The sequence below is a fragment of the Armigeres subalbatus genome, chromosome 2 (assembly GCF_024139115.2).
Source record: "Armigeres subalbatus isolate Guangzhou_Male chromosome 2, GZ_Asu_2, whole genome shotgun sequence".
NCBI lineage: Eukaryota > Metazoa > Arthropoda > Insecta > Diptera > Culicidae > Armigeres > Armigeres subalbatus.
In genome coordinates, this window is record NC_085140.1 from 96,958,964 (window position 1) to 96,976,601 (window position 17,638).

General features: G+C 36.3%; 1 protein-coding gene across 4 annotated transcripts in view; it reads left to right on the forward strand.

Moving 5' to 3' along the window:
* Window positions 1-17,638, forward strand: part of LOC134210215 (arginine kinase 1) — a 148,135-nt gene that overhangs the window by 122,278 nt on the left and 8,219 nt on the right. For 2 of the 4 annotated variants that reach the window (XM_062686257.1, XM_062686261.1), the window contains one exon: window positions 15,833-16,014. In XM_062686257.1, coding sequence (XP_062542241.1) covers window positions 15,833-16,014 — 182 coding nt within the window. Of the gene's footprint in view, window positions 1-13,294; window positions 14,466-15,832; window positions 16,015-17,638 lie in introns of those variants that run through there. The other 2 variants (XM_062686259.1, XM_062686260.1) reach the window with 2 other exon arrangements.

Below are 17,638 nucleotides of genomic sequence, written 5' to 3' on the forward strand. Positions count from 1 at the left end.
GTCTGTTGGCCAACCAAGTCTTTTGGCCAACCAAGTCTTTTGGCCAACCAAGTCTTTTGGCCAACCAAGCCTTTTGGCCAATCAAGTCTGTTAGCCAACCAAGTCCGTTGGCCAACCAAGTCTGTTGGATATCCAAGTCTGTTGGCCAATCAAGTCTGTTGGCCAACCAAGTCTTTTTGCCAACCAAGTCAATTAGCCAACCAAGTCTGTTGACAAACCAAGTCTGTTGGATACTCAAGTCTGTTGGCCAACCAAGTCTGTTGACCAACCAAGTCTGTTAGCCAACCAAGTCTGTTGGCCAACCAAGTCTGATGGCCAAACAAGTCTGTTGCCCAAACAAATTTGTTGACCAACCAAGTCTTTTGGCCAACCAAATCTGTTGGCCGATAAAGTCTGTTTTCCAACCAAGTCTGTTGGCCAACCAAGTCTGTCGGCCAACCAAGTCTGTTGGCCAATCGAGTCTGTTGGCCAATCGAGTCTGTTGGCCAACCGAATCTGTTGGCCAAACAAGTGTGTTGGCCGACCAAGTCTGTTTGTCAACCAAGTCTGTTGGCCAACCAAGTCTGTTGGCCATACAAGTCTTTTGGCCAACCAAGTCTGTTAGCCAGACCAGAAAACAAGTGTGTTGGCGGAGAAAATCTGCTGACAAGACTAGTCTACAGACTAAATATATCTGCCGGCCGAAAAAAGAACCAGTTGCCAAACAAATAAATGGGTCCAACTAGTCAGATGGGAAAACCATCCAGCTCATCAAACAAAGTCAGCTGGCCTAACCAATATCATGGCCAAACAAGTATGTTGATTGAATAAGTCAGCTGATCAAATAAGTCTGTCAGATGGGCAAACAAGTCTGTTAGAAAAAGAGTCTAATTACTAAACAAATCTGTTGACCTGAACAGACTGATTGTATGTCATTAATATTCCAAGATTGAACCCTATAATCTGATTCTCACAAACTTGAAACAACGATTTCAAAATTTTCGTATCCAAAAATTTCCCTAGCCTATTAAAGGAATAAATAACTGTCGCTTATCGGTGGTTACTTCACTCAGTCAGTAAATTTCTCATTCCAATTCATCAAAATTCAAAAACCGTGTTCTATACAACGCAATTGTCCCAAGAATCCAATCAAAGTCACATTCTACAATTGTTTTATGCCCATGTCGTGACCAATGCAGTGATTTATGCCCGAAAGAACAAGAGATAAAAAATTCAAAAGTAAATTTAATAATAAATGAACTTTGTATAATGATTCTCAAACACGCAACGATAGTTTATTCTTTCAACAGTTTGCTGAAAAATCCACCCACCGCAGTTACGTAACGACGATATTCTTCGCTTGCAACTGCCATCCTCCCTCAACCGTGACATTGCCCTTGGGCCGTGACGGTGTCGTCGCATTTGGGTTTTCGCGCTTCAACACCGGCATCGCCGCCGCTGCTGGCGAATGTGTAGCCACCTAGCGGTGGTTAGTGAAACTCTTGCCTCAGGGAGTTGCATTTCCTCGCCCCACACTAGTGAGTGATGATAACGTGCGGCGCATCAAAGCTCTGTCGTTTCTGCAAGTCGTCCACCACCTCGTCATCGTTTGGATCAGAATCAACGCGAAAGATAACGGATTTATTACCTCCAGCGAGTGACGGAATGAAAATGCACCTCGGTGCGTTGTTGCCACATGCTCTGTGATATAGGATGGCCCTATCTTGGCAGGAGTGTTTTCTGTGTGCTCCACCACAAGGCCATAAATAAGCCAAGTCTTATCGCAGATCTGCGGGTTCGCAGTGTCTAACGCCGTACAAGAATCATGTAGCAATCAATAATTATTACCGGAGCGAACAATCGAAGATTGTCCCTGGGTGATTAGCGCTTCTATTGCGAACGACACGAGTCATGTGGTGGAACGTTGTCAATCGCTAATCTCCAAAATTGTCAGCAGTTCGTTTCCATTACGCTGTCATCAGAGGGGTTTGCCAGTTTGCACTGGTTGCGATCCATTCCAGCAAGAAGATCACAAATATTCTGTTTCCGGATTAATCGATATTTTTTCGAGAGAATTATGCAACTTAACTTTGAGTGCATATTTATTTCTCAAATAGAATTTGTGATGCACGAATTTCGCAGTTTGAGAAACCGGCCACCTGATCACCAGAAGTGGCGACGCAAGCCTCACGATAGCGGAGCTTCTTCACTTCACGCTTGTTCGCTTGGTTGCCGGCGAAGCTGTTGATTTCGGGTTGCCGGCCGGTTCTGATAAGGTGCGTTCGAAATTTGGTAGTCATCGTCGTCACCGCTCTTATGCTCGGCTGATAGCCGCCGAGGTGCGAGATGGGTGATGATGATGAGGGAGCTCTCTTGGAGCGAATGCTGATGCAGCGAGCTGTGCCTCCTCTTCGCACGGTAATGTGATGGCTATTGTGTGTCTCTGTGGCTGATAGCCGGCCCAGTCAAGAAGAGAAGCACTTGTCGAGTGGCCAATATCAATCAGTCCACTTTCCGCAATCAGCGTGTGTGCAACCAGCCAGTGGGTAGTACAACGCCGGTTGGGGACCACGCTGTTCCGGGGATAATTGTTCCTTTTTGTTTTTCTTCTTCTTATCCTCTTCCTGTTTCATCGACAATGCAGGAGTTTGTGTGTTGAGTGTTTTGATTCGCGGTGGAGGTGAATTCCGGACCACTTCATCAAGCACTCGAGAAGATCGCCTTCTTCCGGGACTTGAGCGTACTTCATTCGAGAATGATTCCATATTTGCATTGGATCGCTTCAAATGAAAACCCAGGATGATGGAGCCAACGAGAGAAAGTGCGAATGTTCAACTTAATGGATCGAAGCGGAATAAAAATATCCCACCCAATCTGCCAGCGCAAGCCGGCGCAGCGGACACGCAAACAACGCCAAGCACTGAACCACGCACGCGGCTGATTTCTCCACCAACACATGTGCTTCCTGTTGCACGTCGACGTTGTCGTCGGTTTTGGGCTGCGTAGAGGCGCAACAACCCGAAACGACCGGCAGGCAGGCAGCAAGGTTGGCGCAGGTGTGTGCGCGTGCGGCGAACAAAGCAGGCTAGAAAGTTGCTATTCTCCGTTCGTGCTGGAAACATGCCGGTTCTGCTAGTGCCGCCGGTGAAAATTAGTTGATTGTGATTCCGTGTGAATTGTACGCGAAATTGGTCTGTGATTATCCGTAGTTTGATCTTAAGTGAAATGGCTAAACCACCACCCGCCGCGAAAAGTAAGGCGACCGGATCCAAGTATCGCAAATATCTGCTGGTGTTCTACAGCTCCTTCGGAGCCTACTTCGTTCTATTGGCGGTGCTCTATCTGAATGGATACTTCTCGATCGAAGATGATCTAGCCAGCGGGTAATCTCCTCTTGGTGTTGAACCTTTTCAGACTGGAGAAAATTGTCCAGCTAAGATGGTTTGAGTGAATCTCATTACACCTTTCGTGAGTGTATGCGTGTCTTTTTGTGAGCCAAACGTATGTATAGTGAAGATTCCAGCAGTTCGGTTCGATGAATGAATTAAGAATCTGAAAGGTCCAGATTCTTGACCTCTGTTTATATCAGCATGAAGGAACATTGCAGAAAGACGATTTCGGTGTACGGAAATTACATATTTTCGGATTGCGTAACCCCATGATTGGGTTTTTGGGATTCAACGCTAATCAAACTCAGCACCCCGGATCCGACGTTATCGACGAATGGCAGCAAAACGAGCGAGGCAAAACGGTCAGATTAGGTTATTTTTGAACAATCGTGAATGGATGGCACTTGCACCGGCGGCGACTGGTGGAGTGCGTTCTGATAAGATAGCATCAACTCGTTGACGGTTGGCTCAGTCTGAAAGAGCAAAACCAGCTGATTCGATAGATGTAGGATTGGATAGGAGAGACTTCGACTATCTATCTTTCTTAGGGGGGTTTCCGTTAATTAAATTTTACCGAACTCGTTTGAAAAATGCCTCTTTTAAGGTATTTGAAAACCTCTCTCAGATAAACTTATATAATGATTTACCGGGAAATAATGTTAGTCATTTCGACTGAATTTCGATGGAGCACATTTACAGCCTTTTGATTGCGATAATTAAAAGCTCATGTGATTCTTTCATCATGGAATACACCCCACCAGAAGCGATAACACTTCTTGTGTGATTTTTTTTTTTGAGAGATAGATGCATATTAAGTCTCAAGGGTAGTTTTATCGAACCAAATGAAATTGGTTGATTGATAGGCATATTTAAATATGCGAATGTCTGTCAACGCGCAATTCTTTCAAATCTTGTTTTGAAATGTATTAAACCCTAAGTATATGAACCAGTTTTTATTAGGGAAGATAACAATGGGTACGATTTATGGACGAGTTGAAAACTCAACCGTTATCTCTGCACTCAGTTCGTTTCGTTGTGCATAATTTGTACAAAAAAGTTTTTTGCAATGCAGTTTTTTTAGTACAATTCAGATAATATTTCATTTTTAAATTGCAACAAATATGATGACGATGTGGATTCCAAATGAATTTTCTTCCATTTCTTGACAACATGAACTAAACAACATGAGCAATGAAACTTTTGAAAGGCGTCCATTAGACCCACTTATAAAATCTTTACCAGCACTATTTGATAACGTACTTTTCGTAAGCTCAAATCAAATCAACGGGAGGCCCTTCGATATTCGTCATGATAGATGACAGTTCAGAGATTGCCTTGCCCATTGGTCTAATGAGTGCTTCGACAACAAACCTCAAGCAGCTAGCAGGATTCATTTCCTATAAGACAACTAGAATGTAGGTATAGATAGAAGCAGGCAAAGTTCATACACATGCCGCTTCGTTCGAGACTATAGAAAGTGCTGTTATCGGTATTATCGCCTGGAGGTGACGAGAGATGGTTACGACGTTAACGATCTTAGAGTTGAGGAGTTGCAAAGTTGTCGTCCAAGCATAAGAAGTTACTATCTAATGAAAGTTATTCCGCAATTGTTAATCGTTTCCCATCGTTTCTATGCTCTTAAACTTTATATTTTTTGGTTTAGAAAACAGTTTTAGTCCTGAAGATTTTTTTTTTGTATATTTTAGTTTTTTTTCTTATTTTGTTTTGACGAATTGTGAAAAAATATTACAAGATTTTTTTGGTATTGATGAACTTTTTAAATTTTTGACCGATTCTATCCGAAGAAATTTCAAAGCTTCTAGAGTTTCAGGTTTCTCAAAACATTTTTTTTTAAATTTCAATCAATTTTCCATTTTTGATTTTTTTTAACAATTCTTTATAATAAATTTAAAAGTTATACGAGCTTTTAAATTTGACATTTATTTTCTGCAAGTCAAAGGAGCACTTTAAAAATTTACCAACTCAGTTAAGCATCAGAGTTCGACATGACAGTAAGCTGAACTTGATCTTACATCTTGAATAAGCACTAAACAAAGTCAAAAATGCTTTATGAATACCTATGTATGGCGATTTTCGGTAAAAATTATGAACCTAAATCTAAAAATTATTCTAAGGATTTATACGGCGATTGTGAACCCCAGAATGCCATACTTATATAAATTAATATGGTGGCTAAAAAACAAAAAAAAGGGTGGTGCAGAAGAAGTTAAAGAATAAAAGTTTAAAAAAAGAAGTATTTTTACTCTTTCAAAAACTGGTGTAATGAGAAGCATGCATAATAAAGCGCTGGATGCTTTACTCCATGTGGTAGTACCATAGGATCAATTTATTCAATAAAATACGTAGGAGAGTGATTTTTTATTGATGTTTTGATTTTATCAATAATGAGCGAAGTAGAGATCGGCAAGTATTCCCAGCATCTTTAAAGTTAAATTTCAACTAGGTGCATCGCAAATTCTTGAGTGAGCAAACACTATTACGGAAGAGTTTTGGCAAAATAATGTTTCTTACTTTGGTTTTTGAACCTGTGCTGGGAATTTAACCCTACCTGGGATACCATCCGTAACCCTGTCTAGACAAATGGTGGAACAAATCATCGCTCCAGGATCAATTGTATTTTACCTCGATGGTCCAAAGCTGAACAATCGAGTTGGAGCAGGCGAAACTGGCCCCTGGATAAACTTTTCGATTTCCATGGGCAGAATAGTTTTAAAAGTTTATCAGAAATGTCGTCAAAATAACTGAAAACCTTTAAACTTCTAAAAATGGCATTGCAGAATAGCCTGTACTTCCGGTTGGGAAACAGTTGCCCAACCAAAATTACAAATTCTGGAAAGCCATTTTTGGGTGTTTAAAGGATTTCAATTATTTTGACGACATTTCTGATAAATTTTTAAAAAAAATCCTGAAGGTTTTTAAGGTTTCAAATTTCTGTCGATTTTTTTATACTCTTCGTCAACATTTCAAAAGTTTTTGATCTTCGAAAGTTTTAAGTCGAAACAGTTGCCCAACCAAAATTACAGGCTATTCTGGAAAGCCATTTTTGGATTTTTAAAGGATTTCAATTATTTTGACGACATTATGAGCCTCCAAAATAAACGAAAGATTTAAAAAAAAAAATTTGACGACATTTCTGATAAATTTTTAAAAAAAATCCTGAAGGTTTTTAAGGTTTCAAATTTCTTCGATTTTTTTATATTCTTCGTCAACATTTCAGAAGTTTTTGATTTTCGAAAGTTTTAAGTCGAGTTTAATTAACTAATATAAAATAAATGACGATCTTCGACTGTTTCAGAATTTTCAAACAGAGAACTATTCCGTTTTCCATCTCGACTGAACATATATTCATCTTATCGCAAAACAAAGAAGTACAATACCAATCTTGTCGCTTCTGTTTGCTAACATGCGTATTCACTGCTGGAAAAAAATCACAAAATTAAAAAACAGATCAAATTCCTTTTCATTGCCTTGTATTTGATAATAAGAACATGGGAGCTATGGAATGAAGTGCGCCGAGTTCCTTTACTTTAGCTTTATAGCAATTTCTGATATATTTTTTTTTAATTATTTTTATGTTTTTTCAAACCTATGAATTTCCTGAAACGAAATCTAAGATATGTTTTTCGTCAGAAATTAAAAAAAAACGGCAGAAATTTAAAAAAAAAAATATCATTTAGAATATAAAATATCGTGAATTTCGTGAGAAATAAAAAAAAACAATATGAAAATTACGTTTTTTTTAAATCTGAGTGAGTAATTTTTTAAAATATCCTACAGTTTTTTTTAAATTTTCAACGAAATTAACAATTTGCAAAATTAAAAAAACAAAGCCAGAATTTTTGAAGCTTTCGTATTGTGCGCATTAAAATGTAACACAAAAAATGATTATTTTTTCACTTTTCAAATTTTTTATGACGAAATTTTTGAAGTAATTTTTAAATTAATTTAAATATATTTTTCGGTGAAATTTTTGGAATCTAATTTTAGAATTGTATCTGAAAAAAAAAATGTTTTTACCATTTACGATTATTAAAAAACTAAAAGATTTTTTTTAAATTTCTGCCGTTTTTTTTCTAATTTCCAACAAAATTTACAATTTGCAAAATTAAAAAAAACGGCCAGAATTTTTGAAAACTGTGCGCATTTAAATCTAAAAAAACTGAGATTTTTTCGCTTTTCATTTTTTTTTAACTAAATGTCATAAATTTTTCGATGAAATGTTTGGAATGTAATTTTATAATATCTGAATGATTTTTTTAAAGAAAAAAATTGAATGTTTCGAAATTTTTTCCCATTTTCTGCTATTTCTTTAAATTTTAACAAAATTTACAATTTTTACGAATCTGCAGTATTTTTTCCCTTTATTTCAAATTTCCAACGAAATTTACAAATTTCATAATTAAAAAAAAAACAGCTAGAATTTTTGAAAATTGTGTGCATTAAAATAAAAAAAAAAGTTTTTTTTTCATTTTTCAAATATTTTATGACTAAATGACTGAAGTTATTTTTAATTCAATTTAAATAAATTTTTCGATGAAATTATTGGAATCTAATTTTATAATATCTGAATGATTTTTTTTAAACTTCTGCTGTTTTATTTTTTTCATTTTTACCAAAACTTGATTTCTTTGAAAAAAATATTTTTTTTTGCGGTTTCTGCTGTTTTTTTTTTCAATTTCTAACAAAATTTACGATTTTTAAAAATCTGAATGATTTTTTAAAAATTTCTGCCGTTTTTTTATTTTCTATCAAAATTTACGATTTTTTAAATTTTACAAACCATAGTCAGAATTTCGGTAAATTTCATATTGTGCGTATTAAAATCTGAAAAAAATGTTTTTTTTTCTTTTCAAATTTTTCATGACAAAGTTTTTGAAGTAATTTCCAAATTTATTTGAATGAATCTCACGATTTAAAATTTTTGGAATCTAATTTTATAATATCTGAATATTTTTTTAAATCCTCTGTTTTTTACGATTTTTAAAATTATAAAAAAAAAGTCAGAATTATTTATAAATTTCATATTGTGCGCATTAAAATCTAATAAAAAAATTTAAAATTTTTTTTATGACTACATTTTTTTTAAATTTTTCGATGAAATTTTTGGAATCTAATTTTATAATATCTGAATGATAATTTGTTTTTGCTTTGTTTAATTTCTAACAAAATTTACGATTTTTAAATTAATAAAAAACAGGGTCAGAATTTTTGAAAATTTCGTATTGTGGTCTTTAAAAAAATAAAAAATATTTTTTTCACTTTTCAAACTTTTTAACGATTTTTTGTTGTTGAAAACATTTTTGGAATTTTCAAAAGTTTGTCAACCGGAACGAAATTTTAAAAAAATCAAATGATTTCCTCAAAATCCCAGCGTAATTATTTGAATATTTCTTAAACAATTTTTAAGCTAAATTAATTAAACTTGATTTTTTTTTTTTTTTTTTTTTGATAATTTGATAGTGAGAATCTACATTGAAAAATTTCAATGAAAATTTAGTGATATCAAAATTAAAATAAAAAAATTAGATTTCTTAACAACATTTTTTTAGTATCTTTATTGGGGAGTCTTTCAGCCCTAGATTGGCTCGTTTCCAACATTTAAAACTTCATATCAACATTTCTTTTGGAATTTCGTTTTCAATTGACCTTTCCCGTCAAAAATTTTCATTCGCTAGATTAATTTTTTGACGAGATAAGTCAATTCATTTGACGAGATTTGTTATGAAATTTTTAAAGTAACTCGCATGTTTTTTTCTCTCCAGTTTTTCCTAAAATTTCTCAAACTTCCACCATTTTTTTACTTCTAAAATTTTGTTAATTCTATTTTTGAGCTCATAATCAAAACTTTAATAAAATTAATGACGCTTTGAAATTTTCAATCAACTGTTTTATTATTTTGAGAACTTTGATTATTTCAAGCAAAATAATGTTTTACATTTTTTTAAGCAATTTTCAAAAAAAAAATCAAATTCTCTCAATGATTTTGAAACTTAATTTTTTTTGTATTTTTGTAAATTTGATGCTGATTCCAAAAAAAAACATCAAAAATTTCAATGACATCAAAATCAAATTAAAAAAAAATGATTGAAAGCTCTACGTCAATTTTTTTTTGAATTTCTGTTTTGGACGGGTTTTCAATTCATTTGACGAGATTTTTGATGAAATTTCCAAAGTAATTCGCATGTTTTTTTTTTTTTCAAATAAAGGAAATCAAATGACTGAGCTTTTTAAATTGCTCTCAGTTTTTCCCAAAATGTTTGAAAAAATTACCAAAATTTTTGAAAGCTTTCCGTTTCTAAAATCTTAATTATATTTTTAGACATTTTTTCCTTAAAATATGTTTTCTACCAATTCATTTTTTTTTTATTTTAAAAAGATTCTATGGCGAAACTCTGAATAAAATTTTCAAAACATAAAAATAAGTTTAAAAAGATTTTTGAAGTTTCGTTGGTAAAACTTTTTAAAATAAAAAAAAATAGTTAAAAAAAAACAAAATATTTTTAACATTTTTGAAAAAATTTAAATTCGTTTTTCAAGTTTTCGTCGTAAAAACATTTCAAAAAAAAATACTTGGTAAAAAAATTAAAATATTTTTTAGGAAAAATTGTCTAAACAAAGGATTGAAATTCTTAAATTTCCGATGAAATTTGTTTTTTTTTTAAATTGTTATACATTTCTTAAACTTTCGCCATTTTTGCATGTTTGAAAAACTCCTAAAATTTGTTAATTCTCAAAATCATAATCAAAACTTTAATAAAATTTCACGATGCTTCGAAATTTTCAAGCAACTGTTCTATTATTTTGACAATTTTAAAAATTTCAACAAATATATTTAAATAATTTTAATAAATTAAAATTTTAATAAAACATTGGATGAAATGTTTTGAATTGCATTTTTAAGTTTTTTATGGGATTTCAGAAAACTTCTAAACAATCAATAATAGATACTTCTTGACGAATTCTAACGTTTCGACAAAATTTTTGGAAGTTCGCAAGATATTATGTTGGGAAAAAAAAATCAAAGCGAAATATTTTTAATGTTTGGCCAAAATATAATTTTTTTGAAAATTTTCAATATTGTTTAACGCCCAATTTTTTCTTATGAAAAAAAATTGATGACCCATTTTTAATTTTTATAATTTAAACTTTTTTATTTTATCAAAATTTTGGAAATTATTGAAGAAGCTTTGAGATGTATTTTTTATGCAAATCTTGACAACTCTGATCAGATCTCTGATTATTTAAAAAATCAATGCTTTCTTATTTGATGGTTCCTTTGTTGTCGTCTTTGTCATTAATCAATGAAATGTTTTTCAACGTAATTTTCGAAATTATTTTCGACTTCTTTTTTCAATTTTTCGAAACTTTTTCAGAAATTTTTCCTAACCTTTTTGAAAACCTTCGACACAGTTTTATGAATGCAACTTTGGCTTTGTGGCTATTTCACCACCAAATTTTCAATTAAAGTTTTGCAAGCCAACTCAACTGTTATGAGTGCTTTAGATTGAGGCTTGCGTTCTCTACGGAGGATTTGATTTAAAATTAAATTGGATTGAATTTTATTGAAATCATTCTCTGATTGGATTCCGTTGATTTAAATGCATTTGATGCTTAAACCACAGACAAACAGACATAACACATTGAACATTTACTCATCAAATTCATCGTCGTATTCATACTAACGACATCTGTTGTTTTCACTAAGTTGGGCAAATCACGCACCAGATAGCGGTAGTGAGCAAACGTCAAATTCGAGCAAATCCGATGCGCGCGCCACGAGTGATCGATTGGCAAACTAAAGATTATTCAAATTTACCAGTAAATCAGTGAACGATGAGAATTTTACGAGTGTTATGTCTGTTTGTCTGTGCTTAAACCTTTTTGAATATTTTTTTTCTCAATTTGAATTCATTGCCATGAAACTCGATTTCTATTTCATGGGTTTGACTTAGATGCGTACTCAGTTAGCTCAGAAGTCGTCATTAGATTCGTTTGGATTAGATTTGAGATAAATTTGGGTACTTCTTTGTATGTCTCATTTGATCTTTGTATTGAATTTCAATTCCATTTGGATTCGATATAGATCAAATTGCATTAATATTTGCTTGAAATGAGAACGATTGGGGATTACTGTTCCGTTAGAAATCAAAGATTTAGGCTATTTTAACTCGCTTTAAAATTAATTAAACCAAATTAAATAATTCTGTTTGAGTAAAGCAATCAAAGGGAATGTTATTCTGTTTTTCCCCGAATTGATAGTTAGATTTGATGTATTATAAATTTAACCATAAATAGTAGATTTTTGTTGGATATAAAATTCATTTGAATTTGTATTCCGAAAAAAAATTAAGTTTCCTTTGTTTTAAATTACACTAGCAGACCCGACGAACTTTGTTTCGCCTAAAAGTGATTTATTCTCTGATTAGTTCTCGAGTTAAGCAGAAATGTGTGTTCCATTTGTATGGGAGCCCCCCTTTCCAAAAGGGGGAGGGGTTTCAAACCATCTTAAGAACCTTCCCCGACCTTAAAAATCTCTGCATGTAAATTTTCACGCTGATCGGTTCAGTAGTTTCCGAGTCTATAAGGGTCAGACAGACAGAAATTCATTTTTATGTATATAGAAGAAGAAGAAGAAGAAGATTGTGCGACCTCTAGTGACTTCTAGTCGACTCCGCATCACCAATCCTCTTCACTAGAGGGCAACATTGCTATTTTAGCGCGCGCCCGCATCTTCGGTCATGCGCACTTCCCTGCTCGTTATTTCGAAATTGCCGGCAATAACAATCCATTCGATACAGGCGTTCCATGGCACCTTTTTCAAACGACGGGACACAGAGCTCGGTGACGACAGTCACGAACTGTTGTTATTGCTTCGCCGGTCGCCGTTGAATCGAAGCGGCGTCAATTGGATGCCCCTCTGATAATTGTAACAGCAAACAAGTTTGGACGAACGACTCCCGCAAACAAACTGACTGCCTAATAAGGTTTGTTGTTGAATCGTTTACCTTATTCTAGAATTTTGAATCGGTTTCCAAAATTTGGGCAATCGAAATTATATCGCCTTGCTGTGTGCAGCTGTCAACCAACCGAATTGTGAACCGGCGGTCGCGGTTGTCTTCTCGCATTCGGATTGTAACAGTTGGCAATGCTGGGGTGCTCTACCGTCTACGGACTGCCGTTCCGCGAGCCCGTATTTAGGGTGCGACCGGACCCGACCCGACCAGACCAGATCACCACTACAATCACAGTGGAACGCAACAGAGTCCTGACGCGCGCTTTTAGTTCTGCGAGAACGAAAAGCATGGTCGTAATTAGGAATTTCTTCTTGGGGGTGAACTTTCGCAATTTGTCCTATTGGATACGACACATGATGATAATTTCTTCGGGATTATCAAAGATCTTCGATCATCTAATAGTCGAAACATTTTGCCTTTTTGTATCAAGTGAAGGATCTCAAATTTCAAGGTGATGCACATCACCCCCAGCAGAGACACCCCTGGCGAGGGTTGCAGAATGTTTCCATTAATGAAGCGCGGAGAGCAGCGAGCGCGCGATCAGGATCTGGAGAGTCGTCCTTTCGACGGGCACCACACCCGGTGCGTAGTTGCAGCCATCGGGAGCACCCTTCGCCGTCGGTGGAAAGAAGACAACATTTCCGCGCTCTCTCTTCCCGTGCACGTTTGAGAGACGAAGCGAGAGGTGCTGCGATGGTGATTTGAGCGAACCCTCCCGGTGATGGAAAAACTACCCCTTGTTGACGCAGTTCGAGCATAGTACAGAGCGGCGCCACCACCAAAGAGCCGGTTATCGTTTCGGTCGGAACCGAGAGTGAACGCACAGTAGAATAGTGATATAGGCGAGTCCCGGAGCAGCGGCAGTAGTTGCACAAAAGACACAGCCGCCCAACGGAGGACCAGTTTTCCAGCAGTTTTCCCGCACACAGAATCACTGCCAGCAGCCGGGATTAAAGTATCCGGTATCCGGAATTAATCGCGATAACCGTTCGACCCGAAGGAAACGACAACTTCCAGCGGAAGAATGCTTTAATTCAAGAGCAAGCGAGCAGATTTCGCGGGCTGTGTAGTCTGAAAAGCGAGAACCGTGAAAAAAGGGTGTGGAAGCTGTAATTTTCACCCCGTGTGAACAAGAAGCCCACCGCAGCAGAGGACGTCGGAAAATCCGGATGCCCAGTGCACAAATCGGAGGCCAAATATAGTTTTAAGCCAAAACCGAAAACTTTCGCGTGTGATATTTTCCGTTTTCGAACGAATAATATACAAATTTATATGAATCTGAAAAATCTGTGGAACTGAAAGGAACAACCCTTCGGCACAGCGGCACGAGGAATAGACAACGAGCAACGGTGCAGCAGAACAAGGGGAAAGTGCGTGTGATTTGAACCTCTCGCTTTGGATTATTAGAAAAGGAGGGTGTGTGATATATTATACACATTTTTTTTCGGTGCTGTAGTCACCGGGACAAGGGAGGATTGCAAGAGTTGCCAACTGTTACGATATCGTTCGAACGAACGAACAAACGCAAAACTGACTGCTGCTTCTGCGGGAAAAACCACGCGCAGCACCAGCAAGGACTGACGACTGAGCGCGAAGAAGCAACACCTTCCGGAGAACTTACTCATCGCAGAAGGTCCTTGTTTTCCAACAAAACCATTCCCTTAGGATTTTTTAATGAACTAGGACAAGCCAAAGGAATTGACGAACCCGTTGAACTTCCATTAAATAAATCGATTGCCACAAACTAAGCTTTTTGGCGCTTTGATTGGAAAAACGCCTCGCGAAAACACCTACACACAAACGCAAACAACTACAACAAGAAGAAGAGAAGAAGAACAAAGGATAAGACTCGTAGTGTTAATAAAATTTTCCACAAAACTTCTAATCAGAGCAGAGGGAAAACAGACGACAGGGAAAAAATGGGTGGTTGTGCGTCCAAAGATAAGAAGGAAAAGGTGGTGGAGAATGAAACAGCTGCCGCTGCCGGAGGAACCGGCACCGAAGACGCCGCAAACAATGGTGGTGAAGGGTGTGTATCAAACTCGATGGTATTTCTGTCGAGGTAAGTGCGGCATAATGGCATGGATGGAGTGATTAGGGTGCGGCCTTCTTGCGTTTATGAGTGCTCAAATTCTTGTGTTGGTTTGATTCTGTATGATTTGCAAAGATATACTCTTGGCAATACATATGAGGTGGTATAAATTAGATGCTTGAAAATATTGTTTGTATTCCAATTTTCGCTTGTTATGGCTTTATAAAATTTATATGAAACTGATTTCATTGAAAAGTATTCAAATTCTTGGACATCTTTGGTCATGCAAATTTAGGAAAAAACACATTTTCACAATTTAAAAGAATTAAGCCGTACCCTAATTGAAAAACCATCGATATCCAAACGCGTGTGCTACAACCAAACAACTACCCCCTCCCTTCCAACAGCAAACTGTTGTCAAATCGTTTTTCGACAAGCGATCGAATTGATTCCGCTTTCCACTTGGAAATTTTCCGCGCCACTGTTGGCTGTCCGCTAGGCACTTCCTTTTAGGAAATCGAATTAGAATTGCACAGATGGCTGCCACCACCGGGGGCAGAGGGGGGTGGGGAGGGAACCGTTGCGCGCGAGAGCGAGACGCCCAAATGATGTCCTTTTTTGGACCGTACTCGATTCGCTCTTGTGCGCGCGCTCTCTTCCTTTTGCTACTGATATGCCGCCTAAAGCCCAATTGGATTATTGAACTTTTGTTCGGGTTAATCGTCAACAACCGAGCAGTAGTGGCAACACACCCCAATAAACTAATAAGACTGAATTTGATTTGCACGAACCCTTTCGCGATTGGAGAAAAACAATAATCTAAGGCTGTGAACCATTCCACCGATTCGTTTAACTTTTAGTTAAAATTTGACACTCCGATGGTTATTTTCCCATTGTGGTTATAATTTTACTCCGAAGCCGACCCATTTGAGTTTTGACAGATTGATAGTTATTCGGAACGAAATGGATTTGGCGCCAATTTTCTCGCGAACAAAGTTTAACTATCGAACTGTCAAATCTAACCATGCTCCGGAGCAGGGTTATTTTTAACCACGGCGAAATAACCATCGAACTGTCAAATTTTAACTAAAAGTTAAACGAATCGGTGGAATGGTTCACAGCCTAAAAGGGAGGGGGTGGTTTAGTTGTTGTTCCTTATTTTCCGATCTTGTATGTAGTGAACTTCGCTTTCAAATTATGCCGCACATTGGTTACCTTTGTTTAGAATCGGACTGCAATGGTTAGGATGACCAAATTTTCTTGACATCAACAGCTTCCACGAAGAGAATATCAGTATAATCTACAATTCACGTTTTAATAGCTTTCGATAAACTTGAAGAAAGGTTTGATCAGTACTAACCGTTATTTTGTTTTGCCATCACCATCTCTACTTCCAGAAACAAATCAGACACCATGGTTGACGCCGCAGTTTTGGAAAAGTTGGAAGCTGGCTTCACCAAGCTGGCCGCTTCGGACTCCAAGTCCCTGCTGAAGAAGTATCTGACCCGTGAGGTCTTGGACGCCCTGAAGAACAAGAAGACCTCGTTCGGATCCACCCTGCTGGACTGCGTTCAATCTGGTACGTAGTAATGCACTTTGCTAACATTTCGATAGAACGTGTTTAGAATTCAGATTGGCTGACAGGCGGGATAACTGCTGCTTTACTTGGTATATTGTATCTATAACTTAATATAAAATTGCTAGAATTTTGAGCATACAAGTATTATAGACGTTAGTAACGATAATAATAGACTTTATTCAGGCAGTCAAATCAGCGAAGCTCATCTGAATTATTTTGAATTTGCACGGGAAACTTTTTGAATTGCTACGAGATTTTTTTTTTTGGTTAGGTATTTATAATCACGAGAAATTTGTCAGCCTTTCCAAGCTTTTTTTCTGCATTTCCAAGATTTTTAAAACTATTTTTAAGGGAAATTCTTTGGAATCTCTATGGAAATTGTTCGGTATTTCCTTGCAAAATTCTTAGGAATTCAAGAGAAATTTATTTGGATTTTTCACGAAATATTTCGCGAAATTCGACGGAACTGTATAATTCACACGGCAAATTCTCAAAAATATCAGCGGGAAATTCTTGAAAAACAAATTAACTCAAATTTATGGAAATTGGTAAATGAAATTCTCCGGATGTTCTCTAAATAATTCTTCAGAGGTTCCTCAGGAATTCTTCGGATTCTCCGTGGAAGTGGTTAAAAACTTACACGGGAATGTGCTCAGTATTTATGGGATTTTTCAGGAATTTCCACCGAAAAATATGTGGAATATCCATCGGAAATTCTTTGCAAATACCGCTGGAATTTATTTGGTCTTCTAGTCACAAAAATCGCGGTTCTTTGAAAAAAATATTGCGAGTTTATATTAACACTCTCTTGAAAATTGCAATTTTTAAAATTTCTGAAATTGATTGGATAAATTTAAAATGCAAATGTGAGTGTATGAGGAGTAGACAACACTTTGGAATCGAAGCATATTATATCCTAATCATATTTTAGTTATCGTATGATTGTTTGTTGATATCCACACGGTATTTGATAAAACATCTGTTGACCTGACAAATTAATCATATTGTAGTTCTGGATTTCCGGGACGCCGAATTGTGTTTAGAAATTAGTCTTTGTTTTCAATGTTTTTGACATGTTGTATGTTGTTGCGAAAATCTCACATTATTTTTACAATTTGGGAAACGATACTTTGTCTATTTTGCATTGTCGATTGTCCGGATTAAACGCCTGGGATTCGCACCTGGGAACGCCGGAACTAAGCTAAAGCATGCTGGTTGTCGCACGTAATCGTGCTGGTTATCAACTCTGTCGACTCGGTTGAGCGATAGAGAGGCCCTTCATCTTTCTGATCTTCTGCTGCATCCAGTTCTGCTCCATAGTGATGGCTGCTTATTCCAACTATTTGCTAATCTGGTCGTTTGTAATGTTATAGCTCAATCACCATCATTGCTTGGTTAGATTTATTTTTGGGTGAAAAACGTTTCTGCGATTTCTCGATCCAAAATCGTTTTTTGTTTGCTTATGCCTAGTGTTGTAAAAAGTCATCTGCATGTCATTTGACTAAATTGTCTTTTTTTAGACAAATCTTCAAAAAAATAGGCTAATTTTTCTTTTTTTTCATGGGTAGCTGAATCGCGCAACTCCTATTCCTATATTCCCTTCTGCTCCAATATGAACTATGAT